General features: G+C 38.2%; 1 protein-coding gene across 34 annotated transcripts in view; it reads left to right on the forward strand.

Moving 5' to 3' along the window:
• The window catches only part of DTNA (dystrobrevin alpha), a 397,895-nt gene that overhangs the window by 304,635 nt on the left and 78,656 nt on the right, over positions 1-14,604 (forward strand). For all 34 annotated transcript variants that reach the window (XR_004180045.1, XR_004180047.1, XR_004180046.1 and 31 more), the window contains 2 exons: positions 8,198-8,283; positions 13,902-14,056. Coding sequence is in view for 31 of the 34 variants with exons in the window: in XM_021930042.2 (XP_021785734.1) it covers positions 8,198-8,283; positions 13,902-14,056 (241 nt within the window). In the remaining 3 variants the exon portion in view is untranslated. The remainder of the gene's footprint in view (positions 1-8,197; positions 8,284-13,901; positions 14,057-14,604) is intronic.

Below are 14,604 nucleotides of genomic sequence, written 5' to 3' on the forward strand. Positions count from 1 at the left end.
AATTTATTTTAACTAATTTTTTTTTTTTTTTTTTTTTTTTTTTGAGACCAAGTCTCACTCTGCCACCCAGGCTGGAGTGCAGTGGCAAAATCTCGGCTCACTGCAGCCTTCGCCTCCCGGGTTCGAGCAATTCTTGTGCCTCAGCCTCCCAAGTAGCTGGGACTACAAGCATGCACTACCACACCTGGCTAGTAATTGTGTTTTCAGTAGAGACCGGGATTCACCATATTGCCCAGGCTGGTCTCGAACTCCTGGGCTCAAGCGATCCACCTGCCTCGGCCTCCCAAAGTGCTGGGATTTACAGGTGTGAGCCACCATGTCTGGCCAGTTTTCTTTTAATTCCTTTTCTGAGATTAAGTCTTCCTTGATCTCCAGTATATTGCAAAGACTAGCGAGTCCCAGTCACCTAGATTCAGACCCTCTATTTTTACTTCTGCTCCACAGAGAAAAAAACACAAGTGTTAATGGTTACCATTGTGAGTGATCCTATTTTTACAAAAGAATTATATGTACTTCTCTCACCTTCTCCCTGCTTCCCCAGGAAATGCTAAAAACAAGTTGTCTTGACTCAATCTCATTTCAATTCAGTAGTATCTTCTTTCTTAAGACAGCTCTTCATAAAGTAGATTATGTGACTGTAGCCTTGTTTCTAGCAAATAACATTATCATATATACTCACTCAAAAATCATAGTATGACCATAATAAATATTAAAAGGAACAGTGATTTTCCTATTTTCAGAGGTCAAGCTATAGTCTTCCATGATAATGATAATAATTTTATTAATAAATAAGATTTACTCAGTATTTACTATATGTCAACAGTCTTGCTGACTTGGCATTATATTATCATGATTTTCTAGTAGGGGAGATAGAAAGAGGTTAAATAATTTGCAGGTCATACAGCATCATACTAAATGAGGTAAATGGGGGAAAACTCATTTTGTTTCAGGAACTGTTTTCAGCTCAGCTCTATTCATGCTTTCTGTTTCATTTTTTTAAATGAAAATTAATTAACATTTTTTCTCCCAGACTTGTTGTGCTAATTACAGGATATTATTCTTATGCTCACATTCCTAATCTTTCCAGTTTCTGGTATTTAGACACATTTGAAAGAGTATATGTGGAAGAAATATTTGGACTTAACATGTTTTACATTGTAACATTAGGATCAGTTTTATGACAGCTACCCAGAACTACAAATCCATCATATAATAGTCTTACGTAGAGAATACAAAATCCTGGTATTCTTCTCCCTGTTTGCCATATTGCACCTTACTGGGCCATTTGAACACCCATGCCCACTGCTGAGCCTTCCATTGCTACAAAAAGGATCACAGAACTATTTCAAATGCATGGATATGAAATGCCTGGAACTCTGCCAAAATCCTTCTGCCCTTTGAATTTTAAAAATGATTATGATATTTAATGCAAAATGTACTACAAAGTAACAACAATTTCTCTGTGCACCAAAAAAAGTATTGTTCATATTTGAGACTATGTAGATTTGTGAGAGCAAAGAAGAAAAAAAGAGAAGAGTTATAAAAAACCAAATGTTCTTCTCTTTTATTATCTATACAGCCAAGACTAGATATTTAAAACAGTGTTTACTTGGCTTAGTGACTTTTTTCTTTGCACGTCTTAAATTTCAAGATGTCCATAGAACATTCTCCTCTACTAACTAAAATCTTGTTCTAGTGAAAAATACTTCGTTCAAAATTTCTATGTGCTGCTAAAATGGAATCACTTTCCAAAGAATTTTCACAGCTGTGGGTACATTAAATATCCTAATGTCACTCATCATTTATCTGACATACTTTGAATGAGTAGCAGGTAGAATTTCAAGAGGGATGAGGAATTTCAAGGGATATGGGGGCATTCCAACAGCATTGGCCCTTCTGTTCTGGAGAAACCGCTAGCAAACTCACCTAGCCCGGGGCTATAGGAGTTCTTTTCCCAGATGTTTTGCTAACATTGTGGCCCAGGGAGATGCCAGGTCCAAATAAAGGGTTTCTGTCTGTTCACAGGTTAACTTCACTAACCCCCAAAACAAGAGTTAATTATGCATGTGATCACTTCTAAATTCAAGGCATCACATAAGTGCACAATCTAAAAGAAACAGCCATAAAGCCAATCATTATCATCATATTCAAACACATTATATTTCTCAATATAAATCTTAAGTGGTAAATCAGAAAGTTGCTTCTCACTTGTGCATTCATTAATTGAACTGACATATGTAAAGAGCTTGCTAGGTGGTAGGTGTTATGATAGACTGGGAATAAATAATAAGTAAGACAAGATGAAATGAGATGAGATACCCTTTGAAAAATGTGTTGTATTAAAATTAACTGTTTCTGACCCTTTATCTCCAATATGTTATGAGCAAATGAAGGGTAGGGACCACACCTTTTTCGTCTGTATATTCCCAGCCTCTAGGGCAATGCTAATCAATATTTATTGAGCGACTAAATGAGTGATCCATATGAGCAAAATAATTTTCAGATAAAAAATGTGTTATAGTAGAGGCGTGTTGTGGAAGCAGAGGGAGGAAGCAATTCTCTCCGTTAATTAAGCCACCAAAATGTGTGAGAAAGAGCAGTTTGAGTGCTGTGCCTCTGCTTGTCAAAAATGCTTACCAAATGTTTTTGTAAAATATGTTGGTAAAAGAAGAGCTTCTGATTTTAGTACTCTTAAATAGAGAAATAATTCCTTCTGCCCGTTCAAGAAAGAATCAGTCAGAATTCAAATCTTACTTAAAAGAACTTCGAATTTCTCATGGGATTTTGTAACTTCAAACAGGAAACTCTGTTGGCAATTTGGAGAAAATTTACCTTCTGTACATAGCATCCACACCTATCGATCAATATCTGTTTGTTTTTCCTTCCTGTCAATAACAAATATTCTCTTCCCTGCAACTTTTCCATATAAATAATATATTCTTAGTTGAAAGAAATCAGTTTGTCTCTTTATAAGATTATGGGAAACCCAGGCCAGACGAAAGCAGTTTCTCACGTCTTATTATGACAAGTCAAATTTCCAAGTAATCCAAATTTTTAACATAAAACACTCTACAAATCACTATACATATTTTAGCCAAAGAGTAAGTGCCTTCCTCTTTCCATTTTCAATTGGTTGTCCCCTAGAATAACTTGAAAAGTCTCAGAGTGAGAAAACAAAATGTAAAAGAAGATAAAAGATTTAAAGAAACATTGATTTATGAAGCCATTTCAGTTTGTGCTTTTGATAATTTGGTTCTCTTAAATACACTGTTACATGTTAATTATATGCCAGTACACAATTTTATTGAGATTTTTTGAATGTCAATCTAGAACAAGAAAGTAAAGTTTGTATAGCCAAAAGTTCCAGGGTAATTGGCTTAGAAACAGAACAGATTCCACTATGCCAAAAGAATAATGGAGAAAATGAATAAAGTGTGTATTATGCACTGTGTTTTCTCTCTACATTGAAATGGAAAACATTATAAGTAAAATATTATTATTTTATTTTAAAAATAAAATTACTTTTTTTTTGAGACGGAGTCTCGTTCTGTCGCCAGGCTGAAGTGCAGTGGTGGGATCTTGGCTCGCTGCAATCTCCACCTCCTGGGTTTAAGCGATTCCCCTGCCTCAGCCTCCCAAGTAGCTGGGATTACAAGAGTGCACCACCATGCCCAGCTAATTTTTTGTATTTTAGTAGAGACAGGATTTCACCATGTTGACCAGGATGGTCTTGATCCCCTGACCTCTTGATCTGCCCACCTCAGCCTCCCAAATAGGCGTGAGCCATCACACCCGGCCAATTATTATTTTAATAATAAAATGGTATGCTAATATTAATTCTTTAAGCTTTTACTGTGCTTTTTATATTACCGAAGAATTAACTGTACTAGCAGCCTTAATTCACAAAGACTTAGGTGGCCATGTGATTGAACCACATCACAGACTCCTAAGACTGACCCCGCCCCTAAAAGTCTGTGATTCATCCAGACTTGTGCCCTGTGATGCATCCAGTCTCAAACACATCTGGCTCTTTTATGTCTTGAGATAGCAGTCAGAATTGCACATGAAGTTGAAGGCATACTGCCATGGCTTTTCATAAAAGCGAGAGAAGTATATAGACTTTTTCTGTGCACCTCCTGATGCTGCCCCACTCCCAGGCCGTTTGGCCTGAAGTTTTAGGGAAAATCTATGTTTTTCAACCTCAGCACAGACTGGTGGGTTGGCTTCCTGGGTTGCAGCTGACAGCCAGCGTTCCATGAGTGCAGTTTTACTACCTTACTGCAAAGGCATTGCCATAGACATAGTCACTTTGGAGCAATATGCTGCTTTCCTGCTCGTTTGCACAGGACTCTGAGGAACTTCCCATTGTCCATCCTCATGCACTTGTCCTTCTGCTTCCTAGACACTTAACAGATTTTATTGGCTGTTTGTAAATCAAAGTGGTCCCAACTAACGACAATTCCTGATGAGCATAGCTCTTAAATTTTTCCATTTGGGATGTATCAGCTTTTCTCTATCCTTGCTTCCTATGTTAATGCCAATGCCTTTTTTCACAATGAAATAGGGGCCCTGGTCCCATGTTTTGCTCAAAATATGGGCTGATAACCAGAGGAATATATGCCACCTAACTGTAGTTGGCTAAGTAGCCAACAGAAGACACTTTTCACTTTGGATTTCATAAAATAATTTCGTGCAGAATAATCTCACAGCCTCTATAATTTATTTAAACAAATCTTCAGAAACATAATTTTTTTTGTTAGAGAATTCCTGAATTTGAAATTAGGGTAACTAACTATAGGGACTTTTTCATCACCAATTTTTTTCAACCATTATTTCCTACTCACAATACAACTGTGCTTATGTGATATATTTACTTTTCCAAAAAAGTTGATATTTTTTAAAGGCCCCCTCTTTAAAATTGGACACTCTCCTCTTCACCCTATTATATTTACCAAAAATGTTCTTTTTAAAAAGATCCATTTGTATTTAAGTCTTTAGTGCTCCCATTCTCTGTTGTAGAGTCAGTCATCTCTGCTCACTCCTCAAACCCCATAAATATTTATCCAGTGCCTGGGGTAAGCAAAGTAGGAACTCACCCAGTCTTGGTGTGCTTACCATGACCTAAATCCCTGCATACCCCCAGAATCCTTCCTCATGACAGAGTCACATTTGCAATCTGGCACAGTAGCTTGCATAACAATAGATTCCAGTGGCCTAATTTCACCCTTGAGTTCCTGCACAACTCTCATTCAGCTGCCCTCCACTTGGTGATTTATCTAGATTTATTGTGTCAATTTGGCAGAATAGCTCTGATATAACCACTGTTGGATCTAATATCATCAATCTTCCATTTCCAGGAATAATACAGGACTGGCAATCTCCCCATGATCTTCTTCATTAAAAGCGAAGGTCTAAGAGTACACCTATGAGCTATCATTGTTTCATCCTTTGGAGAACTCTCTGTTCCAAAATCATTGGTGGTCCATCCTCTCCTTTTAAATAAATTATTCTCTCTCGGATTCATTGAAAGGAACTGTATTGCTCTTGAAGCCTCACATATAATACTCCTCAATTTCTTTGCATTTTGAGGACCACATTATTGCTGTGTGATCGCTAATTTTCCATACCTTGTAGACTTTCTCATTATTTGAACCATGTTACAGTTTAGGAAAAAAGCTAATTACTTCCTGAAGTCAGATGTTTGATACTTCCAATTATCCATGTAATGGGAGGACAGGAACAATTTTGAATAGGATGGTTTTTACAAAATCATTGCATTTCTATTACAGCTACCTGCACTAAAATTAATAAACAACTCACTGAGTGGTTGGACACTCAAAATTCTAGGTGTAACTTTTATCATGATTACCAATCATTCTTTAATATAAGAAATGTATTAATCACTAACTCTGTGTAAGACCAAGTGCTAGACGCTAGGAATTCAAGCAATTCAGAAAACGTCATCTCTGCACTGAAGGATCTCACAATGTAGAATCCAGTCACATTGCAGACATGTAAAAAAACACATCAAGGTCATTCAGTGTGACAGATGACACATAATAGGTAAAAAGTGAAGGGCAGAGTGATTTCCTAGACATCTAGGAGAAAAGCTGTTTTCAGAGCAGGGTGAATAATGATATTGAGTGGCATCTTGACAAATGGATGGGAGGGTTGTGGGCCGACCATGTTAGGAAGGGGAGGGGCCAGGAGGCATTGAACAGTTTGACCATGGTGTGCAGTACAACAACAGAAATGCTAGCAGAGGAGACTAGACGAGTGTTGGGTGTGCCAAGAGCAAACGTTAGAACTTCATCCTGAGGGCAAAAGGTGGCCAGGGGATTCTAAGCAATGAAATAATATGGTCAAATTTGTGATATGAGTGTGCAAGCAGAGAGATCATTTCGGAGGTTATGACCGTGTTAAAGCAAGAGCTGATGGAAGCAGTGACAGTGGGAATGAAAAGAAGGGAACTGATTCAACATGCAGGTAACAGGTCTAGCTGAGTCCTTCAAACATTTGTTCGGGGTGGTAGTAATTAAGGAAGAGCAAGAAATCAAAGGCGACCCCAACTCAGGATTCATTTTCAGGTAACTAGGTACATGGTGCTTCTAATAACCAGCAGAAGGACTGCGGGAAGAACAGCAGGTTAGTACTAAGGTTAGTCTGAGTATTATGGAAGAGCTCTGTAAAGATAATGAGTTCTCCTTTGAACGTACTTAGTTTGGCATGAGGTATCTAAATGAAGGTTTCCGATAAATGATTACATAAATCTGGTGCTCAGGCTTAGAAATAAATATGAAAGAGTCAGTAGCATAGGGTTCAGTCAATTTTGCATTCTGGCTGGTTGTACTTGAGGTATGACAGCAATAATGATAAATAACACATGATCCCTCTCTGAAACATAGTAAGGAACAAAACCACAATTATTTGTATCTTATTCCTCTCATATATAAGGTATATGAATCTTATTCATGTATTTATTCCATGTCATAAAATAAGGCTTTGCCAATACAAACTTTACTTACCTTTCAGACACATTATTATTTTAAATAACTCTTTTGATCATTCTTAAGATTAGCAACTATCAAATAAATGAATTACTAACATGGTATAGTTTCTGATTCCAAAGTATGAGAATAAACAGTTGATTCCAGCTGGAAAATCATTTAGCTGAAACATTATACTTTTTATCATATCCCCTTTATATCACATTTGTGAAGGACAGATTTGTTATACTTCCTGAATCAATGAAGATTTGGCAGCACTTATGTCATTTGGGTAGAAAGAAAGTGTTCAAACAGAGCTTTTACTTTTTTTTTTAAGACAGAGTCTCCTTCTGTCGCCTAGGCTGGAGTGCAGTCGCATGATGTTGGCTCACTGCAACCTCCACCTCCTGGGTTCAAGCGATTCTTGTGTCTCAGCCACCTAAGTAGCTGGTATTACAGACGTGCACCATCCCACCTGGCTAATTTTTGTATTTTTGATAGAGACAGGATTTCACCATGTTGGCCAAGCTGGTCTCAAACTCTTGACCTCAGGTGATCTGCCCACCTCAGCCTCCCAAAGTGCTAGGATTACAGACGTAAGCCACCATGCTCGGCCAGAGCTTTTACTTTTGCCCCTTTAAAATAGCAGCTCTCTTTGAAAAGTAAATATATCACATAAGCACAGTTGGCTTGTGGGTAGGAAATGATGGTTGAGAAAAATGTGTGATGAAAAAGTCCCCATAGTTACCCTAACCTCAAATTCAGAAATTCTCTGATTAAAAAAAAAAAAAAAAAATGATGTTTCTGAAGCTTTGTTTAAGTAAATTATAGAAACTCTGGAATTACTGTGTGCAAAAATCATTTTATGAAACTCCAAGTGAAAAGCTTGTTCTGTTATTTAAATCCATAGTTAGCTAGTAGATATTCCTCTGGCTATCAGCCCATATTTTGAGCAAGTGACATATACAAAGAATAAGCTAAGAGATTCTAATGTCTCTTAAGAAAAGGAAACATTGAATAGACAGTTTTTCAGATATGTGCATTGAATTGTTTTCACAACCTTTTATAAAATGGATGTGCTCACATAAGGCATGCAGCTATGTATCCTGTGATTTCCATAGAATGGAAAATGTCAAACCTTGTTGCTGGAAGTGCTCCAAATTACATCATATTTTGTTTTTGTTTTTGTTTTTTCTATTACCATTAAACAGGGAAGGCCATGGTAAAATTTCAGTATTTGCTGTCAAAATGGCTTTAGCCACATTGTGTGGAGGGAAGATCATGGACAAATTAAGATGTAAGTTATTATTCCTTGTGTCTCTCTTTGCTTTTCCCTGCTAGTTACTACCCTTTTCACTCCCTCATTCCCCCATGTCCCCTGCCCATTTGTATCTTTCCTCATTCTATGAGAGTTGTTTGAAATACATTTTTCACTGATGTTTGGATTTTGTCATAGCGATATTTTCATATTAAATGCTAATTAAATGAATGTTTTCCTCTACTTAAAACCTGTAGAGTATCACCAACTGGCCTCTTTCTGAAATTGAAGTAAAATAAGCACTCTTTGCAGTTAATTGTGCTGTACTGCCTTACAGGTGGTACAGGATGATAGGGACATGAAGGCTTAGTGGGAAACCTTCCCCTTTAAGTCTTCTAAAAGCAAGGCTCCTGGCACATTTCCTCATTCTTCTCAGCCAGCACTACTCAAATCACTAGGAACTCCAAAGGTTTCAAAGCCAACAATGTCAGGAAAGAAGAATAGGAATTACATAGAGACAGCACTGACAGAGTCAACTAGATGCCAATAAAAGCATGGTAGCTAAAGTACATTGAGTAATTGTGGGCCTTAATGAATATTTTGTCTCTAAATATGGTAGAGTTCCTTAACCAACAACACATTGGGGATTGTTTGTTTGTTTGCTTTAGGTAAAGAAACTGAGACTCGTTTAACCATATGGCTAAGATGACACGAGGATTTGAACCCTGGCTTTTTTTTTCTACACCAGTGGGTCACAAATTTTAGCGTGCATCAGAATCACCTGGAGGGCTTTGATAAAATGTAGATTTCTGGGTCCCACCCCAAGAATTTCTGACTCAGTAGGCCTAGGATGAGGGTGGGTGACAACAATATTTCTAACTGGTTTAAAATGATGTTGATGCTGCTATTTAAATTTAAAATTTCCATTGAACCCCATCCTTTCCCCTAAATAGTATGAGTTGGGGCTATAATACTGTGTTAAAAAGGGCACTGTTCTGGGAATTGGGAGTTCCAGGTTGCAAGCCCAGCTGTGTGACTAATTTTCTGAGTTATCCTTCGGCAGTTACTTCACTTCTTTAGTCCTCAGCCTCCTGTATCCTAAATTTTGGGATTTTGTGAGATACCCATAGAGTCACACCTGGCTGCGTGCAGCCATCTGTGTGGTTCACAGCACACGGCTCACCTGCTGCCTGTCCTCTTCTGAATGAGATCTCTTGCTTCTTGATCCACCCAGAAGGAAAGAAGAAAGACAGACACAGAAAAAAACCTTTTGTTCCTTTGAAATTTCCCCGGAGATGCTCCAGGGATGAATCCTTTCAGTGGACCAGTGAGTAAGTGAGAGGGACAACAAAGCCTCAGGGAGCCTCAGGTAGCCACACAGCTTCCCTCACTTCTGGGACTTCCCTCTATGGAGAGCCAAATGCAGCCAGGATTCAGAGTAGCCTAGCCAGACCTTAGGAGGAGCCATGGAGCTTCCCTTTTGTTAGCCTGAAAGATATAGAAAATTAAAAACTGTCTACCTCAGTGCTTATTTGAGAGCTAAGGTGCTGACACCAAGGACTTTTTTTCAAAAAAAAAAAAAAAAAAGGCTTCAGAGTAATCCTCGGGCATTTCCTTCAGGGTGAAGCCAGAAAGAGAAAGTTTAGCACAATGAACCAAGGCTGAGGAAGTAAGTTCTGAGAACCTTGTCTGCCAACCCCAACTGGCCATTTACAAAGAGGACATTAGATAAATGTAAAAAACAAAACAAAAGCTAAACAAACAAACAAAAAAAAACACTTGGGAGATATCTAAGAATACCTATTTAATATTATATTAATAGGTACCTGGATAAAAGGGTCCCATATTAAAATAAGTTTGAGGAAAACTAAGAAAACCAGTTTTCTGCATCTCAGAACCGTCTGTCAGCCTTTAACATACCAGGTGAATTCTGAGCCCTCGAGGTCCTGGTGTTTGCTATCTTTCCACTCAGCTTTGCTCAGTGTAAGATTTCATCCTCCTCCGATGAGTAAGGGTGGAGGGTGGAGGAGGGGGGCTGGTGGGGGTGACAGTCACAGGAGTCACATCTCACTACAGAGGTCCCCCAGCCCTGACAGCTCATCACCTAGGGTGGCATCTCAGACCAATTACTAAACTAGTTACTGGTTAGAGAAAAAGTATGACAGCAATGGTCATTGTATAGTCCACTTTTACCTCTTGGGCTCAGAAGGGCCGTCCCTTTCCCTCAACCCATGAGTAACCCACGAACAAATGTGGGACAAATAAAGATGAAGGGAATGGTTGGTAGGTAAGGGACTAGCAATGTCAGCACTGTTACAAATCTCAAGATATAACTAAGTTATTGATCAGATCTTTACAATTGTGAAAACCCTTCCAGTTCTCTCTTGGGTCCAGGAGTTCAAAGGAAACAGTATAACTGCTACAATGCTTTCTCCTCACCACATTCCATCAATCTCCAAAAAGCACTCTTTAGTGGCCAAAGTCTATCCTCTTTAGGGCAGTGAAAGAAGCAACAAATGCATGTGTCCCCTTGGAGGTAAACTAAGTTTTCTAGTCTGCAGAAACAAGTTCCACAATATCACAGACTCTGTAGAGCTACAGATAGTGTGACCCCAATAAATCGCATTCCCCACTTTGAGAGCAGCTGCACCTGAATCACACCCTTAAGTGTCCCTGGTTCTCTGACTGAGGAGTCACTCTTTGTATAGTTAATCCTAGGAAGATGGTTTTAGCGGTTTCCAGGTAATTTGGTTAAAATCAATTTGACCAAAAACAATTTAATTAAAGGTAATTTGGTCACAAAAATCTCTTCAGAATGTTAGCTGGTCAAAAATGAATATCCTGAGTCATGAATATTTCTAGTTTCAGTGATAATTATTAATTGAATGAGCGAATGTGGGCAAATTTACCCACAAAATCTACCCACAGACACCATGGCTGCCCCTTGGTGAGTGGGCTTGTGAGTGTTCCTATTGTATTCTTTTGCTGGCTTGCATTTTAATGATAAAACAGGTAAGTTAGCCAGGCATGGTGGCACATGCCTTTAGTCCCAGCTACCCAGAAGGCTGAGGCAGGATGATCACTTGAACCCAGGAGGCAGAGGTTGCATGAGTTGAGATCACGCCACTACAGTGGGCGACAGAGCGAAACTCCATCTCAAAAAACCAAATCAAAACAAAACAAAACAAAACAAAAAAAACAGGTAAGGTCATGATTTTCTACATTGCTTCTGTAATAAGAAAAAAGTAAAATGAAGGGATATGGAATGTTTCAGCCTTGAGGGTTTTGATTTCCCTTCTGTAAAGTTTTTCTAATTCACGTTAAGCCAAAATGCCAGCTGTGCTTGTTTGGCAATTTTTCTATTTTTGTGCATAGGGATGAGAGCTATTTAGCTTGTTCCAGCTACTCCCTTATTGTTGGGGAACACAGAGCAAGAATAATTGAGAATGTCAGAAATTTTAAAAAACAAAGAGAAAGCAACAGAAAATTTGAAGTTGATTTTCTTAATGCTTTAAAATGCATTAAAAGAGAAAACAACACTATGTTGCAACATAATTTCCGTTAATTATGGTTACCATTCACTGGTAGGGTGTTCCCTGTGTAATTTCAGGGAGCATCATTGACACAGCCTAGGAGATGAAGGGCGCCCCCTGCAGTCATGTGCCATGGCAACCTAAACATAAACTTACCTAATAATACTGCTTTTTTGTCAGATTGTTCTTGGCCCAATTATAAACTGTTTTAATGGGTTGGAACACTTGTTTATACTTCTGCCTTAGGGATCCTGGATAGTTCTAGGGATCTTAAAGTATTCTAAATTCAATGCTGTAAGCCTGGTATGTCATGTGCTGTTCTAAAGCTTTGGGGAGGACTTGTTTTTAAAATACTAGTATTATGGAAAATACTGCATATTTATTGAGTTTCTATTACTAAACTGGTTGTTTTGCCTCTATGCCTACCCCTAGGGTTTCTAACGCACTGACCTACTTTAAATTCTTCAGTGTCTCCCTCAACATCTTCTGAACACAACCTAAACTCCTCAGTAGAATTCAGCCATAAAAAAGAATGAAATCCTGTCATTTGAGGCAACAGGGATGAGCCTGGAGGACATTATGTTAAGTAAAATAAATCAGGCATGGAAAGATAAATACTGCATGTTCTCACTCATATGTGGGATCTAAAAAAAAAAAAAAAGCTGAACTCATGGAAGTAGAATTGTGCTTATTCGAGGCTGGGAAGTGTATGGGGCTGCAGGGGGTTGAGGGGGATAGGGAGAGGTTAGCTAATGGCTACAAAATTACAGCTACATAGGAGGAATACGTTCCAGTGTTCTATAGCACTGTAGGGTGACTATAGTTAACAAAAATTGATTGTATATTTCCAAAAAGCTGAAAGACAAGATGTTGAATGTTCCCAACACAAAGAAATGATAAATGTTTGAAATGAGGGTAATGCTCATTATCCTGATGTGATCATTACACACTGAACACATGTATCAAGATATCACTCTGTAGCCCATAAATATGTACATTAATTTTTTTACTCAGATAGAATCTCTATAGTCTTATGGTTAATAAACTATTTGAAACAGCAGAAACCCTTTATAAATGGAGTATTTAATGAAAATGAGAGTCAATTCGTGTTCTCAAAACCATAATCCAATAAAAGCCTGTGATATGCTTAACATCTGACTTTGGTGTAAAAACAATGTTCCCAGATTACATTTTGACCTTGAAAAATTAAACCTAAAGTGAATAGAGGTAGCACATTCACAGCAGTTTATCCCAGCAGCTGTGCTGGCTTGGTGACAAGCTAGTTAGCATGGTGACAAACTATATAATAGCAAACCCTTTCATTCTAATAGTGATTTGCACAGAGGAATTATAAAGCACCTTGGAAAATTATGTCATTAATATTCATTAAGTGCACATACTGGCAGAAATTGAAGAACAGTGGTTCAGTGAAGCCACAGGCCCTTCAGAGAAAGATCCAGGACCCTGACTTTACCTCATTGATCATCCACAAGGCCAGGCTTCCTCTTCACTACACGAGTCAGAAAACCCTTCCCTGTAAATCAAGTGCCTTCCACCCAGAAAACTGTAATTTATAGAAAGTTTTCTGCTTCTGTAGGAAGTTAATCAGGTGTTTGTCATTACATCTTTATCCTCACCATGTCTTTGATTTTTCACATATCTTACACCAAAATCTGAAAGTTTTAGTGATAATATAAATTGGTAAATTTCTAGCTAGATAAATGAATGTACACACACCCCAAATTTACAGTAAAACTCTCATTGTGTTTCAAATGAAGTCAGCATCTCTCTCATATATACAAAAATTTCTCCTGTTGAACTCCATGAGAGTCAAAACAAAAAGATAGTGTCTTATTAAAGACATTTAATAAGTGTCTCTCTCTTATTAAAATGTTAGTCTTACCCAAATTACTTGTGATTGCTATGTGCCAGAATCATCTACAAAAAGAAACCAGAGAAAACATTATGCCAGGAATATTTAAGCATAAAAATTAGCTTTTATATCGTTCTTTCATAAAAAAAAATGTTTTGCTACTTTTTTGTCATTTATAGCAGATGTATTGAACAAAAACAGTGGAGAATGTTCATGTGATGAATAAATGTCTTTCCTTTTCCTTTCATCAGATATTTTCTCTATGATTTCTGACTCCAGTGGGGTGATGGTTTATGGACGATATGATCAATTCCTTCGGGAAGTTCTCAAACTACCCACAGCGGTTTTTGAAGGCCCTTCATTTGGTTACACAGAACAGTCAGCCAGATCCTGTTTCTCCCAACAGGTAGGAGAAAAATATGTTTAAGGAAGTATCTCTTTCAAACAGTGGTTGCTCTCCTTCTAGATGTCATTCCAGGTCACAAATACTCGGACAAATTCTTCTATGTGACAGCAACCTGTAGTGTATTTTTCAGCCTCTGACAAATGACCTCTGAACCAGTCACTAAACCCAGCACCCCTGGATCACAATAATAGACAGTGTTTACTGACCATGAGGCAGGCACTGTGCTAAATTTTTTCCTTTCGTTGTTAATCCTTACAACAACCCTTCTGTATTAGTCTCTTTTCACACTGCTATAAAGACATACCCGAGACTGGGTAATTTATAAACAAAAGAGGTTTAACAGACTCACAGTTCCGCCTCAGGAAACTTACAATCCTGGTGGAAGGTGAAGGAGAAGCGAAGACCCACCTTCTAAACATGGCGGCAGGAAAGAGAAAGAATGAAAAGCCTAGGGGAATCTGCCATTTAAAAAACCATCAGATCTCCTGAGAACTCCCTCACTATCACGAAAACAGCACGGGGGAAACCACCCCCATGATCCAATCACC

This window comes from Papio anubis, chromosome 19, assembly GCF_008728515.1.
Source record: "Papio anubis isolate 15944 chromosome 19, Panubis1.0, whole genome shotgun sequence".
Taxonomy (NCBI): Eukaryota; Metazoa; Chordata; class Mammalia; order Primates; family Cercopithecidae; genus Papio; species Papio anubis.